Below are 16,461 nucleotides of genomic sequence, written 5' to 3' on the forward strand. Positions count from 1 at the left end.
GGTTTACAGTAAATATTTTAGTTTTGAACACTCAAAAAACAAAATGTGTAGTTTTACCCTACCCAATGTTAGAAAAAAAAATTAAAATATATCTTTAAACGGTAGCCGTCTTGATGTAGCCGATATTTTTTTTCTTCAGTGAAGTCCTCATTTATCAGGAAGACTCAGCTCCGAAGAATACGCGGTTAGAAAAATTAGACAACTAACTGATATTGATACCGCTCGTCTAGTATATTTTGGTTATTATTTTTACAGTATTTTGTCATATGCCATATTACTTTGGGGTAATGCTGCAGATATTGGATCTGTTTTTATTTTACAAAAGAGAGCAATCCAGTCTATTTATAATCTTGGAGTTAGAGGAGAAGGCATATTATTCGATACAAGATTATATTAATGATAAAAAAGCGTGGAGTTAATGCTTGTTGACTTCCAGGCAGGAGACGTAACATACATAATTGTATTTAACTAACATGACTGTATTTGAAACTCTTTTTCAACTGTTGTTGAAAAAGAGTAACTACTGAGTTTCTTGCCGGTCTTCTCGGTAGAATGTACATTCCGAACCGGTGGTATCTTTACTTTAAATAGTTTGTTAAATGACGATTCAAAAGTACTTGTAAAAGCCTACTTGAATAAAGTATATTTTGATTTGATTTGTCGATTTGCATAGCTTCTTATCGGCTTGAATATACATTTATAAATGAAGTAAGATACTCGTTCCTACGCCACTGATTAATCACAAAACACTTATTGATTGTTACAATTTATCTATATATATAGTTTGATTCGCCTGTGCAGATTATATACAACATATTTAGTTTAATACAAAAAGTACCAAAAAACTAACTACTCAAGATTGAAAATTAAAATACGAAAAACATGCACACAAAAATGACTTATTAAACAAAGACATTACACTTATACTGTTAGCTGATACAACGAATTTTCTTATTCTAACATATTTTTGGTCTTTACAAGATTGATTATGTAATGAGACATTAAAAAAAATCATCAATCAACATCAACATTAAATCTCTAACTTAGCTAGAGGAAACCATCGCCCTCCATATCGAGCTTTCGAGCATCAATATGTGTTTATGATAGTTGTATCCTTATGCAAATGTAATATTTCTTTGCAACTAATGATTCTTCATGAATTAATTAAATTGAATTCATGAAATCAATATTTAATTAGTTTCATAATTAGTTATCAGATCAGTTTACCAACTAATATTAATTATGTATTCGGTTAAAACTATTATGTCAAATAAACAAAAAGATATGTAATATATGTATATATCACATATGTAATAGGTATCATATGAAGAATCTAACTTTAAAACGATGCCAACGATTTCGGCTGTAATTGGTAAAAGTCACAAGTTTGACCAAATATTTCTATGGATTGATTTTTCAAATCCATGATAAAGTATATTTAGTTTTTGGTTTGTGTTTGTTTATTAAGTAAAAATACACAAGTCTATTTACTTTGATTTCAGCTGATATTTAAAAACAGCAAGCATTCCAATATTATGACTCCAATACAAAGTCACGATGAATTAGGAAATGAACCATCAGATTGGGATCACGGTGAAGTATCAACTACAACAATAGAAAAGATACCAGGAGCGAAGAACTGAAACCAATGTATTTTTCTATTTAAGATACTAGTAATAATATTATTAATATAGGTACTGATTCATGGGAACTGGCTCAGAGAATAATTTTTACCAAACATTATACTTTTTACTATTGACCTATCTCTGTACTAACAACTCTTAGTAAGATTTTCGAAAAATGTATATATCAAATGTTATTACATTTTAAAAAACAAGTTGCTGCGCAATAAACAATTTCGATTCATATAAGGTCGCTCGAGAAGTGATGCTGGTGTTGAGGTAATTAAAAAAATTCTGATTTCGTAAATGAACAATCGAGTTCAAAGGCTTGATGTAGATTAGTAAGAGATCTCCTGGGACCCCGGCAAAGCTGGGGTCCCTCGGGATCTATTCTTGGTCAATTTTTAAAATCCGTTAAGTTTCTTTCACAGATTCTTAAATCTGAAGTAGTTTTCTTTTCTAAATGGCAGAATTTTGACTATCACTAAGAAAGTGTAATACTTCTATATTGAATAAAGATACTAGAATTTTATTTACAGTATTTTTATCGGATAATTTCTGGATTAAAGCATATTAGCGGTCCCAATGGTAGTGGGTCGTCAAAAAACGGAATGGAATATTAATAAACAATGAAAAAATGTCCGTCAATTACTAACATAAACTAATTATCAAAAAAAAAACAAACTATTTTATGTTTGTTGAAATAAACATACCTAACATATATTATAACTTCCCGGCTACGCACGGGTGGAGTTTATAAGTTATAAAATGAGAATAAGGAAAGGAAGTCTATATAGTTAAGTATGTCATAAATGATTTATAGATTTTATTAAAATCGGTTTAGGTCATGAGTTTATTTTGAGAAACGTAGATGAAAATGTGGTCATGGCTTTTTTTTAATATTTTTAATTAATATTTCTTGTAACAGCGAAGTAAACATTTTTTTTTGTTTGCTCGTTATTTGGAATCCGAGCTATCTAAAGCATTCATTCGTATGATCTTATGTAACAGAAAAAAAAAATATTAATCGGAGTAAGTGTTAAGTGTGTTGCATTATTATTCGGAGAAAATGACAACTTGGAAATGACCTATAGTTATTTACTAATCTTTTATTGATAAAAAGTTATTCTGAGTACATTAATGTTCTAAGTTACACTTATAAAATACCTAATATATTTAACTCATAAATGCAGGTAGATAAGGTATTGGTATTGTATTATATATATAAAATCTTTTCAGAATCATCGTAATTTTAAGTCCAGCAACGGACTACGCCCGTCAGAGGCCCGGGGCGGTAAGTTGAATGAGTGAAAAAATGTAGTTGTACAAGATTTTTATTCCGTTTACATTTGTGTGTATAAATGTGTTTATATAAATTTGAAAAGTCTTATCCGTTAGTGAAAATTCAGCGAAGTTAAAAGAATATTAGTACCGCGTAAACAGTCTAGATGGCTGTAGAGTGTAGTGATTTGATCTTGATGAAAATATGTAGGTACTAAGCACGTTTTTAAAATATTATAAATAGTTTAGGATTTGATCATGTTTGTAGGATGCATTTGGGGCCCCCAAGGCTAGAGGCCCGGGGCGAGCCGCCCCTTCCGTCACACTGTTAGTCCGCCATTGTGACGGTCATCTTCGGGTAGGCGTGGATTATCGGGCAGTTCTCGGTGTGCGTTATGGATATTGACGTTTGTCAGATCACGCATGATCATGAAGCGAATGCGGTGACACGGCCAATCCTGATGATCGCACGACCTCGTGCGCATAGTGTCAGGCATCTGCATGTTTCCCAGTATATCATTCCTCTCTACCTGTTCCAACAAAATAAATAAGGATACACATTATCATACGCTCGGTCCTTCCTGACTAGACTGAGATTCATTGCGAGGTAATATGGACCAGGCGTGTTAGGCCCCTTCGACCCGCTTTACCAACTACCGAAGCCTGGCCCGGCCGCTCGGGGCCCTTTCAACAATCGTTACATTACAACACTTAAACACACATGCTTACTTACACATCTAGATCTCTTACTCCATAATTCCAAATTCTATAGGTTATTCCATAACTAGGCGCAAATCGTCTTCCGAAGCCGAGACTGTTCCGGAACTGGTAGTGATGGTTTCTTCACTAGCATTGGACGCTGTCTCGGTATTGGCATCCGAATCTTTTGGGTAATTTTCATTTTCATCGACAGCCGACATGTCATCCTCGTCATTGATCAGCTCTGTAGATCTTTACCAGACCCTCAAAACCCCTAGGCACTGCACGCAAGTTCTTGTGAGAGTACTTATAAACTCTGCCAGATCTATGAATGCTCTTTGATTCGTAGCGGTCTTTGTCTAAAACTCTAGTTATGACTGACTAACATTGTTTGATTACGCTCGCTACTCTTGATTAAGACATTATCGCCTAACTCAATAGGTTGTAGTCAATTATATTTATTTATAGTCTAAGTCAGGTCGTGAAGGAAAACTATTTGGGACATTCCCAAGGACTGTGCGCGTGTGCTTAACTTAAGTTCTGTTAAGAGAAACATGTGACGCCGGATCTAGTGATATTTAGTACTAATTGTACTTCACCTAACTCTAAAACTTTTTGATTCCCTTTTCGATTATGGAAAGAAGACTTTTTAAGGTGCGCATTACCCTTTATACCTGACCGTTAGTTCTGGCAGAGCCAGTTGCTATAAGATGTAGTTCTATGTTGTGATCAGTACAAAATTCTGTGCTAATAAAAGATCTACCCTGGTCCTCTATAATTTTTCTGTGTTTTCAGATCACGTGATGCGCCAGCATTTATTTTTTTATTCATTGATTACCAATTCTAAGTAAGCTGATTGATATTTTTTATGATTTCTGTAAATAGTATAAAACAAAGTCGCTTTCTGCCTGTCTGTATCTCCGCTTTCTTCTTCTAAACCCCGCAACGGATATCGATACAGTTTGCACGAAAATAAAAGGAGCGATAAACAAGGAAGGTTTGTAAATATAATTTGTAATTATAAGAATATGTAATGCATGTTAATGCTGGCTAAGCCTTAGGAGATAGTTGCAACAAAATAATTTTCTAGAAGATTGTATGTTTTAAAACGGTATATTGGAAAGTCCGCGATAACATGTAAGTACACTCAAATAGTAAAAATCAATATATAGAACTAAATTTTTAAAACTAAACATGATGTTTTATTTCTAATTGAAACGTAAAACTCACTGAGGCGAATGAGATCGTTGCATTTTATAACGTCCCATTCCATTCCAAAAGTAATGCTATCTCGATCTTGTGGGATCTGCTGCTGCTTATCGGAGATGTGATATCTGTGCAGACAAAAACAGAAACAAATAGTTCTGGTTATAATCTTCTATAACAAAAATAAATGGATATTTTTCCTAGATGAAGGTCTCTAATATTGGCCAAGATTAAAAGACTTCCACTTTACTTATGATCCCTCCCCTATCTTTTAATAAATTTGTCCTCAAACACTGTAGCTACTGGCTATAGGTACCTGATAGCAAGTTAACCAAAAATATATGATGTTAACACTAAAAAAGCACTGTGCTGATCTAAAGATCACGGGCTCAAATCCAAGCCACTAAATATTTTTACAAATGTGTATGTAATTTGAACCGGATTGTCTGTTTTAAGGTACGAAATTCGTATTGAATTACTCATTATCAGAAGTATTTTTTATCCAAATATATGTACATCTTTCACAAAAGTAGCCAGCCAACGAAAAATATATTTTTATTTGAACAATTTATTAAAATTTAATTACTGTTTTAATTTAAAAAAAAAACACTAATATTTACCTTTCTTATCATTTTCCATATATTTTGTGAAAAATGACACCGAAATTAACACATTAACACAAGATAATTTTACTCACCTTAAAGATAACTAAACAATATACTTTTAAATGCACTTCAATCATACATTGTTGGAATTTATGTCATATTCAAATAATTGACTATAATGAGAATGTTGAACTAATTTTATTAGAATAATAATTGTATTTATAATTAGTATATGTTTGCCTACATACATTTACGTTCCCATTATTTAACTAGACAATTTGAGGAAATATCCTTATAATTATAAATGAACACAAAGAACACTTTGTTTAAAATAAAAAATCTAATGGTAAATGAATGTGGCAGTTCTATTTTTTTTTTTCTTTTCTATAATACCATTATTTTTGTAATCTAGTACATTTCATTTACTTTGATTTTAATATATATATTTTAATATTGACAATACTTTACAATTTTTAACATTTATTTGTGTTTACCTCAATACATTGACATTATAGATGAAATATTTATTTAAAATATGTTAATCAGCCCTGTTTGTTGATTTTTAGATAACTAACCACTATATAATAAAAAATGGAATTAAAATTTATAAAATCAAGATGCCAAATGTTAGTGCTAGATGGAATTCCAGTAAGTGTTACAATTTATTAAACTTGTTTCTATCCAAAGCAATTAAAGACTACTGGATCTGAAATCTTTGTAGTTAAGTATTTTTTTATTGGAAAAGATTTGTTTTCTTTTAGTCAAAATTGTAATATTTGAGAATGAATTGCATGGCATAGTTGGGCAGTTTATGTTCACAATAATAATTTTATACTTGTTGTATAAATATCATTTAAAATTAGTACCTAATTTGTATAAACATGTATTAAACATGATAACAGGGCTAGACTCTTAGACTATACATGAATAATTATTTTAAAAGAGAAATATTTAATTGTTAATCTTTTTGATCTTGCAAACACAATGCTTTAAACATCATTTGCATGATGACTCAAGAGAGGGAATAAATCGAATAGCTAATTTTTTACGGGTAAATCCAGTTCAAAGTAATGCAGCATAACTTAAATATAATTTCAAGGATGGACTTTGATCAATTACATAATAGTATTAAAAAATTATAAAACAGTATTTATTCCATAAAATAGGTTTTGACAAACCAATCCATCTCCTGTCACATGTCACAGGCACTTCAAACAAATGTTTGTTTTTTGTTATGTGTAAGTGCGTTTTGTAGTAATAATCATTGTACTTAATCTAAGTAATAGAAACATCCTTGAAATAATTTGTAAAATTAAAGCAACAAGAAAATATATTGAAATAATACTTTTAGATATTGTAGATATAGACTCAACATGGAAATAAGGTAATCTATGATTGGAGAAAGTAAGAACAGAGGAGGTTAAATATGAAATTTTAGTAGCAATAGGCACACTCTTAAACCATCATTAACAAAGATACATAAAAGCAAGCAATTTGTAAAACAGTAAGTAATGAGTAATCTTTAGAGTAATGATGAAACTAGATCCCACACTGAACAAGACATAGTACTACAGCCAAGATTATCATTAAAATTGTTGTTGTTATTTTTATTTTGTAAAATGTTTAATTCACAACATAGACTTTTCACGGTGACAGACACTTAAACATAACATATAAAATTGAATACAGTTATTTTTGGTCAAATAATAAAAATATATCCTAACAGTGAATGGTTATTAATAGGGATGCATCCGATACCGATATATCGACAATACAGCAGGGTTTCCGATTTATCCATATCGGCAATATTTTACTGGCCGATACAACAATACTGTTCAAATTACATATTTTAAAAAAGTAATGTAAACACGCCTCTTGTTTTGTCATTTTCGTTGCAAACGAGATAATACTTTGTTTTTTAAACAAAAATTTGATTAATGTTTTTTTAGTTACTAACTCTTATTAATGAACCTTAATTACTGAGCTTAATTACCAATATTCACATTCCAAGTCTAGTCTATGTTTTATTTTAATATTTTTTTTTAAATAAAAACAATTAATCATTACATACATTTATATTACCTTTATTTAAATGCGATAAGTGTATCGGTATTGCTGATATTTTTCTAAGAGTATCAGTATCGGTATCATATCGGCAAAAAGGCATATAGATGCATCCCTGGTTATTAATATTAATTACAAGCCCAATTAAAATATAAAAGAGCAAAAAATGGACCACAGAATTATTTTCACTTAATTATACTTCAAATTAAATATACATCATTTCTGCCATTGAGGACATCTTTTTTGGTATGTGAACTAGTGTTTCAAAGTAGCTAGCTAGTTCGTCAATTGTGACATCGCATGGTGGATTCAGTGCTTCCTGAGAGCAGGATCCAGATGAACTTCTTTCTGAATTTGATTCTCTTGATTGTCTATCTCTATATGCTTCACATTTCCACCATTTGGCACAGTCATTTAGGTTATTTACCCTCAGCACTGTGTGGCTTTTATCAGAGGATATACTTAGTTGATTGCAATTGTCAACCAGTGTGTGTAAGTTTACATTATCAGAATTACATTTTTTTGGTACATGACTATACATGACTTCATTCTTGAACAAATATTGGCACTCATTTTTTATTTTATTGTGTATATTATATGATTGAGATAATCTTAGAACAGGTTCTTTTAATAGTTTATGCTTTTTTTTACATATTGAGGAATTTTTTTTTCTTTGACATACACAGGTACATTTTGTTGTTTGATTAAATGATTTGGATGACATCCGTCTTTGCAAGGGATTAAGGAAGGGATTTTCTTCTTTTATATTCTTTATTGGTTTGCTTGGCTCTATTTCCAATCTTCCCATCCCCACTCTTAGTGATATGTCGTCAGTAGACATTGTATATCATTAATTCTGTAAATAAAACATGTAGACTTTAATTTTCTTGAAAGCTTGCATTTTTTGCATACCTCGAACCCAAAGTTTTATCAATGTATTTGTTGTTAATAGAAAAATAATTGACATTAGCATTAGTAGAATTGATGTAGTCTGTGGTTTGCCTAAATTTATCCTTATTACAAGCACAAAGCATGGTATTTTAATTTTTTTAGCTGAGACCCAAATTCAACAGTGTTTCTCATAATCACAGTCTCTATTGCACAGTTTAAACGATAAAGATGATATCTAAGTTTGATTCAAAACAAATATCTTGATTGTTGTTACAAAATACCAAACAATGACTTGTCAAAATATAGGACTTCGATGTTAGCTCGTTTTTACTAAGAAATAAATACACAGTTACTTACTATATTCTAGGTCATCTATAGCACAAATATATATATGAATTATATGACCTTCTAAAACTTGGAACAAATAACAAATTACAAAACACTAAACAATATAATGTGTATATTATATGTACTTTCAGCTCGTTGTATTAATTACACGTTTAGAGTTGCCCGATCTAAAACATTTAATACTTAAAACCATAGACATTTATTTTAGATATTTGCGAAATAGTCTTTTTTGGATTAGCTAATATTAAAAATGTTTATTTGATTGCAAAGTTATATAAATATATAAATTTATAACTTTGCACTTAAATAAACAATTTTGTGTTTTGACTATTAAACGTATTGTTCAGTTTGATGTTATTGCTTTATATTTCTTATCAAGGAAAACATAACATTGTTTATTAAATTTTAAATTCAAAATTGCAGGATTTAATAGCAAATATGAAATATTTATTTCTTTGTCACCATACAATGTTTATGAAACTTTTGAATGTTAAAAAAATCATTTTAAGGTAGTAATCATTTATAAAGCAGTGTACCCACTTACGCCTCTCATACCATATATTTGCTATGAACTCATCAGGTACGAAAAAAAGCATGACACGGATTGCTATACTCACAAAAAATACCAACTATGTATCACATCTGTACATAACAGTTTTAGTGACCATATCACCCGCATATCATCCTCGAGTCATATCCGTATGGATCCCGTTGTTTCAGTTGTAAAAAAAGTCTTTGTATTGAGAACAACACCGTCGCTAGCCATACTTGGGTGTGAGCATAGTCTCATATTTCTCAATAAAAAGAATATTTTTTTGTGATACGTTCCTAGCTCGGTCTTGGTACCTATATAGACGGTGTAGTGGGCAGACAACATAAGAACAAAGATCTCATAATTGAGTTGACGTTAGATTGTAAAGAGTAATATTAAATATAGTGTTAGCAATAAAATAACGTTGTGTCGACAACTTTAAATGAACTGACAAATTTCATATCTGGACTATTTAAAAATTATTAGGTCCTTTCTTTTTGAGCTTTGTTCATTTAAAATTAATTGGTGTCAATAATTTCTCATTACTCTAAGGACCTACTCTAAGTTAATTTCTGTACCTTTAAGAGCTTAATAGAACAAATCTATCTTGCTTTTTAGTTTTCAATTCAATTATAAAATAGTTGTTATTTACATACCTATTTTCAAGAAAAGAAAAAGTACACAACTTAAAGTTATTACTTCAAATCTCATTTCACAAAAATATTATTTTGGCGCTCTTTCCTCTGACTCTGATATTTTTATTTATAAAGCACTCCAACACACGTAGGCTTGACCCCGGGCTACCTATTAATTTACCGGTTATTTTCCAAGGTCTGAGCGTCTGGAATTAATGTAGGGGAATAAACGGATACAACAGTATTCCTATATACCAGATGGATCTTTTTTATAAATAGGTATTGTAATATAGTTATAAGATAATCTTAAGAATTGGCTATTAACACATTAATGGGCAATACTTATGAAGCGGGCAACTTTTTGTTTCTGTCAGTCTGTCTTCATACGTTTACTCTTTAATCTTTAGTCTTGTCAAGTTGGTTAAGTTGGTTGCGGCGGACAGTACTATTTATTGATTTTCACATACTTATCTGACCATGGAACCGAATCCTGTAATAATTGCTGCTACAGCAAAACAGACAGCATCGGTGAGCAAATTATAAAACTATACAATAATTTTTGTATTAAATAATATAGTACTATATTATTTCAGCTTATATTTTTACATGGACTCGGTGATACGGGGTGAGTGTTTGTACTATGTTCTTAGTGTTATCGCATTTATGATCTCTTCTAAAGTATACATTTAATTTCAGCCATGGCTGGGCAAGCACGATTGCTGCTATCAGGGGACCTCATGTTAAGGTGATCTGTCCGACGGCATCTACGATACCAGTAACATTAAATGCCGGATTTCGTATGCCCTCTTGGTTTGATTTAAAAACATTGGATGCCACAGCCGCCGAAGACGAGGAAGGCATTGTGAGAGCATCAGACCTTGTGCATGGATTGATTGCTGATGAAGTCAGAGTGAGTCTTTATTTGATATACTTTTAAATTAGATATATATAATCAGAATGATGATGATAAAATTGTAAAATGTAGTGATAAAATTTAACTATTTACATATATTTTAATTAAAATCTTTAATATAATACTTTTTTAGGCTGGTATACCTGCCAATCGAATTTTACTAGGTGGATTCTCTCAAGGAGGAGCTTTAGCTCTTCATGCAGCATTGACATATCCCGAGTCTTTAGCTGGTGTTATGTCACTTTCCTGTTGGTTACCAAGATATGCCTACTTTCCTGAAATTGTGAAAGCTCCTAGAGACTTACCTGTAAGTAATAAAGCTTATAAATTTAAAATATATTATCCTGAATTTATAATTAAATTTTATAAATATAAAACTAAATTTCTACTTTTGGCATGCTTGAATATTATACATTTTGGGTTTTCACAGCCTATCTCACAATTAGCTTCTGATAAAATGTCTTAATGCAGATCTGGAATAAATCACTAGGATGATGATGTTTAAAAATAATTATGTGATGACTTAGATCACTGTTCAATACTACCAGGTTTTGCAAATTTTATTTTGTAACAACTGCAGGATGTTACTTTTGTTATTCATACAATCTGTAGCATATGATACCACTGAATTCTAGATGTTCTTAGTAAAGAACCTACCATACTCCACATTTTCTTTTCCATCATTTCATTAAAAAATAATCCATGGCCTTTCACTGCTTGACATATTTATGAATGATAAGCAAATGTCTTTGAAAGCCAATACAATACATTGTAATATTAGCCCATATAAGTATATTGAAAACATTACCAATTCTCTTATTAAAGTGAAATTTTATTTTTGTTTTTTAATGTATTGATAACACAGTTGATTAAAAGGTAACAAATAAAGTAGACAATATTTCAGCAATTTTGATTTAAAATTTCATATTTTTAAAATTACTCTGTATTTAATTTAACATAATTGCCTAGTCATAAATAAATTACTTTTTAATCATTTTAATGTGTTATTAATCACTCGTTAAGCTATATGTCATTAAAAATATATACAATAATTGTCATTGAGTATCAGTGTTAATCGAATTAAAAGTTTTTGCGTAAATACGAAAAAATTAACCAACGAAACTCAAGGCTGTAACAAGATTAGGTACTTACTTGACTTACCGTGGGTATAATTAGAGCCCTACTTTATATTCAATATTTTTCTGTTTTCAATGTTGTACTAATAAAAAAAGGCAACAGTGCGCCGCACTTTCACGTTAAAGTTGTTAGCAGGGTAAGTTAAGCTGATTTTGAAATAGGAAACTGATCTAGTGCAGGTCCAACCAATGCGATACGAGAAACTGGACTCGCTAAACTAGTTTAAAATATCACAATAATTTATTTAACTACACACCATTTCATTTAATATTGTTAAAAAAAACTCTATACCTTCGATACCGCATTTTTTTTAAATTGTAGGAAAACCGAGCCCGTAATTTTTTTCGACTTTCGATTATGTCACGCGACCAAAACCTCATAAATACTTTCATCGTTTTAAAATATAACATTAACACTAGTAGTACAGCAGTTTTGTTATATAATTTATACTTGATAATTGAAGTGAAATGATTTGTTGTTTTGTTAATTAATTATGTGATTGATCTAAGGTCAAGTTATCATATCGTAGTAGGTACAAACCGAGATGATTTTTTATAAATAATAAATTTAATTCCTTTGTTTCTTAAATTAAATTCATTTTAGATAGACCAAATCCTTTTAAAAATGCGCTATTAAAATAAATTGAAATAGAGGCGAAACAAGTTAGTGGGTGGGTACTAATTCGGACACGCTCAGACTGACGGCATATAAAGTACTTGATATGTTAGGTCCATTGTGTTTGAATCTAAACAGTAGCGGAAATGGTCATGCCGTTGGAGCGTGCCACGTTTCATATTCCGCAATGAGCGCTTTTCGTGGTGCGAGTCTTCATTAGAGCACTTGGATAGTCTATTCCATCCACGAGAGGAGTAAAAAAAAATAAACAACTTTGATATTGAATTGACTCGAAATCATTGGCCGATATCTTGAATAGTCTGATATTCAATATTGTTTTGCAAAAAAATGGGGCTCTGAAGTTCAGCGAAGCTGTTATTGGAACTTTGGAGTAAAATTTAAGTGGTTATAAGTAGTGAAATGAAATAGTGTCGTATTATTTCTAAAGATATATTGATAAAGATGTTTAGTGCATAATGCAGATATATAAGCAAATTGTATTTGTATGACATGTGTATGCAAATCGAAGGTTTATCTTTACTCGTTCTTCGATTGGAATAGGGTGTAAATGCAGTGATGTACATTTGGTGTGAGAATATAGTATTATACGACTCCTTAAAGCTTAGCCGATGTTTGTCTGAAATGCGCCGACCTAAAGACTTTCTCTCTAACTGTAACTATTGACATATCCATCGGATAAGTATTTGCGTGAGTAGAAAAAAGTTTAAAAAAAAAACAAAACGTATTTATGAGTCCAATCAAGTTTTTATTTATGTATCGTCTTTAATGATATTATTATGATCTAATGTCTATAAGATTGATTAATGCTTTCTAATTTAACTATAATCTAACGATGGTAATGAATGATGTACAGAGTGTGGTTTTTACAAGTGATTTATACATAGTGTGATAAATAACGTAACATAATATCATCCATATTAATGTCAATTGTTTTACGCCTATTGCATATTTATAATGCAACACATTTAAGCACCTTTTAAATATATATATATATATTAGTCAAAACATGAAAGTATTTGTACAAAATAAGTATAAATAATAAACGCCTAATTGTTCCGCTTCTGAACAAAGGTCAAGGCGAAGAGTTTCGACCTTATTTCTCGACACCGCTCTACAGATGTTTCTGCTTGGTGTTATACATATGTACACATACATCTCATATTGTTTCCAATTTCCTGACGACGACGCGGGTTTCCGCATAATTGTAGTGTTTTCCTTTACTATCGAGTATACAAATTATAATATCACAATCCATCTACGTTTGTTGCAAATTGTGGGCGTTATATCGTGAAGAAATGTGAAATTAAATCCGAAATAATCCCTCTGCTGAGGTCTATCTTATCTTCACTAAATCTGTTATTATTCATGATATGAATATATGAAATTATAAAATAATGATGTAGTGGTAACTTAACGCGGTAAAATTCAAACTAGATACATTCCCTTTATTCCAAGCTTTTGATGCTTTATAATGTGGGTAGTTAGGAGGACCGTATATTGTTGCTGTAAAACATGCTTATTACAATTTATAATCATTTTTTAATTATGCTCAGATCACATCTAGTTCATGGGATGTAATTTTATTCCCTTTTCTTAGAAATCTTGATTGGGAGGTAGGGCTTTGTGCAAGCTTGTTTAGGTAAATGCCACCCATTCCCCATATTCGTCCACCCAGGCGCAACACTTATTGTGCTCCGATTTTAAGGGCGAGTGAGCCATTGCAACTACATAAAACAGGTACCGGAGACATAACATCTCTGCGCATAAGGTCTGTAGCGTATTGGTTATCTAACAAATGTTTAAAATATCAAACGGTGCCAATGTCTATAGGCAGAACATTTTTTCTATGGCATACCGATGTCATATTCCATCATTATGATGACACGCCCAACAATTTCCTGTACGAAAACTCTCGATTGTGGTAGTTAACAGATGTAACAGGGATAAAATATGTCGATTTGATGATATATAAATATTTTGTATGCTGCTAAATAGTTATGGAGTGTTTTTTGTGTAAATTAAATATATGAAGATGACAGCGTTGTTAATAGAGAAGATTATGAAGATTTATCAGATGAAACTGATGAAGATATTTTTTTTTATATATCTTAATACACACATTTGTGTGCCTGGTTTATTAAAACATAAAGTTATTTAAATTAAAAAAAAAAAATGTTTTCAATGTATCTTAATTTACACATAGGAAAACGTACGGTTGCTTTGAAACATAAACGTACGTCTGTCAATTGCTATCCTATAGATTATATTGAGCTAAAAAATGGCCATGTATACATTAACTTTATAAGTTCACTTTAAAGTTAAAATGTATAATACCAAGTTATTCACAATTCCATATTTGAAAAGGCTATTGTCTTTATTTTAATCAATAACTACATTTACATAACAAAGGGAAGAAAGGCCAGACAGTCATTGCATTCAGGCGCGGATCTAGTCCTCAAAAAAGGTTGTGGTCATGGCCTCCTGAAAAATGGTCAAGTGTGAGTCGAACTACGAACTTGCACTGTATACTTGTGTTAACGTTTCGAGCGTAGTCCTTTTTAATTAACGTTTAAAAATTCGGTTACCATGGTGAGATAGTACTTCATATCGGTTCGGTTCACCAAGCTTCTTTCATTTGACCGAATACAACGTACGGCTAGAATCGTCAATCAAACTCATTCCGCTCATTTTGCTATAGCCTATTCCAATGGGAGTAGAAAAAAATATAAACAAACCTTAGATTTACGTATTTCACACGATTTGCTAATAATTCAGTGATAGTGTGCACTACTAATAGATTATGATTAGTATGTCTTTATTTATATTTTCCACTTTAATTTTACTTCCAAAATTCCGATAACAGTTTCGTCGATGTTTACTCAAGCTCCCGATCTATATCGCGTCAATTTGCTGTCAAATGTTGTTTATTTGGCTTTTCTCCTCTTGGGGTTGGAATAGAGTATAAGTTCAGTTGTTCGTCTGTCATTTAATATATTAAACAGTTACAAATCTGCGTAACCTAAAAGATATTTGACGATTTTTTTTTTAATTTCAGATTTTCCAAGCGCATGGTGACTGCGATCCAGTTGTTCCCTTCAAATGGGGGCAAATGACAGCTTCGTTCTTGAAAACATTCATGAAGAACATTGAATTCATGACTTACCAGGGTTTGACACACAGCTCATCAGAATCAGAACTTAAGGATATGAGAGCATTTATAGAGAAAACTTTACCTGCTAATAAATAAAATATATGAAAAAATAATTAAATCCATGTACTTATAGATATCTATTTTATTTGTAAATGAAACTTAAATTTTATTAAAAGTGCAACATCTTTAACTTGTAGGTAATGAATTAAATATTTTATTTTAACCAGTCATGAATTCTCATTTACCAAATATTTGTGTATTTAAAGCTAGCTATCAAATAAAGTATATTACTCGCATTTAGCTTGTTTCATCAGCCCCTGTAGGTACCTAAATGGTCATTTCAAACTTTACCTGGACATACTATTTTAAGCTAATTATTTAATGAAGCTAACTTTACCCTTTTTTTGTTTTGTGGGAAGATGGGGAAGTTGGTTCAAGTACTGTTAGAAATGTGTCTACTTACGTAATCCAAATAGTAATTTTCAGGTGAGTAAATTCCTCTATTCTATGGATGGAAGATGTATTGGCTGAATGTCAATGAAACCGCTTAGATAAAACGCTAGCCTGTTAATTGAGAGACTAATTAAGCTAATCGCTTGCGACGTATATTTTAATAATTATATTGCTAATATTTAGCATAAGGACTAAATTGTAGAATTTTGTTTTTATTAAGCTATTGGTACTACCTTCAAATCCGAAGACATGCTTGTATTATACACACCAATAGTGAATCAAATATAT

General features: G+C 31.0%; 2 protein-coding genes across 2 annotated transcripts; one reads left to right on the forward strand and one right to left on the reverse strand.

Annotated features, from left to right (window-relative positions):
• Nucleotides 1-6,157: 6,157 nt before the first annotated feature.
• Nucleotides 6,158-8,873, reverse strand: LOC125069291. The gene is made up of 2 exons (XM_047678729.1): nucleotides 8,726-8,873; nucleotides 6,158-8,333 (listed from the first exon to the last, which is right to left on the reverse strand). Exon 2 carries the CDS (start codon nucleotides 8,316-8,318, stop codon nucleotides 7,683-7,685), a length of 636 nt encoding a protein of 211 aa, XP_047534685.1. The 5' UTR covers nucleotides 8,319-8,333; nucleotides 8,726-8,873; the 3' UTR covers nucleotides 6,158-7,682.
• A 1,383-nt stretch (nucleotides 8,874-10,256) lies between these two features.
• On the forward strand, nucleotides 10,257-15,946 carry LOC125069208 (acyl-protein thioesterase 1). Its single transcript, XM_047678612.1, has 5 exons — nucleotides 10,257-10,411; nucleotides 10,477-10,508; nucleotides 10,580-10,793; nucleotides 10,930-11,103; nucleotides 15,625-15,946. Exons 1-5 carry the CDS (start codon nucleotides 10,361-10,363, stop codon nucleotides 15,814-15,816), a joined length of 663 nt encoding a protein of 220 aa, XP_047534568.1. The 5' UTR covers nucleotides 10,257-10,360; the 3' UTR covers nucleotides 15,817-15,946.
• Nucleotides 15,947-16,461: the final 515 nt, after the last annotated feature.

Source organism: Vanessa atalanta, chromosome 15 (genome assembly GCF_905147765.1).
Source record: "Vanessa atalanta chromosome 15, ilVanAtal1.2, whole genome shotgun sequence".
Lineage (NCBI taxonomy): Eukaryota > Metazoa > Arthropoda > Insecta > Lepidoptera > Nymphalidae > Vanessa > Vanessa atalanta.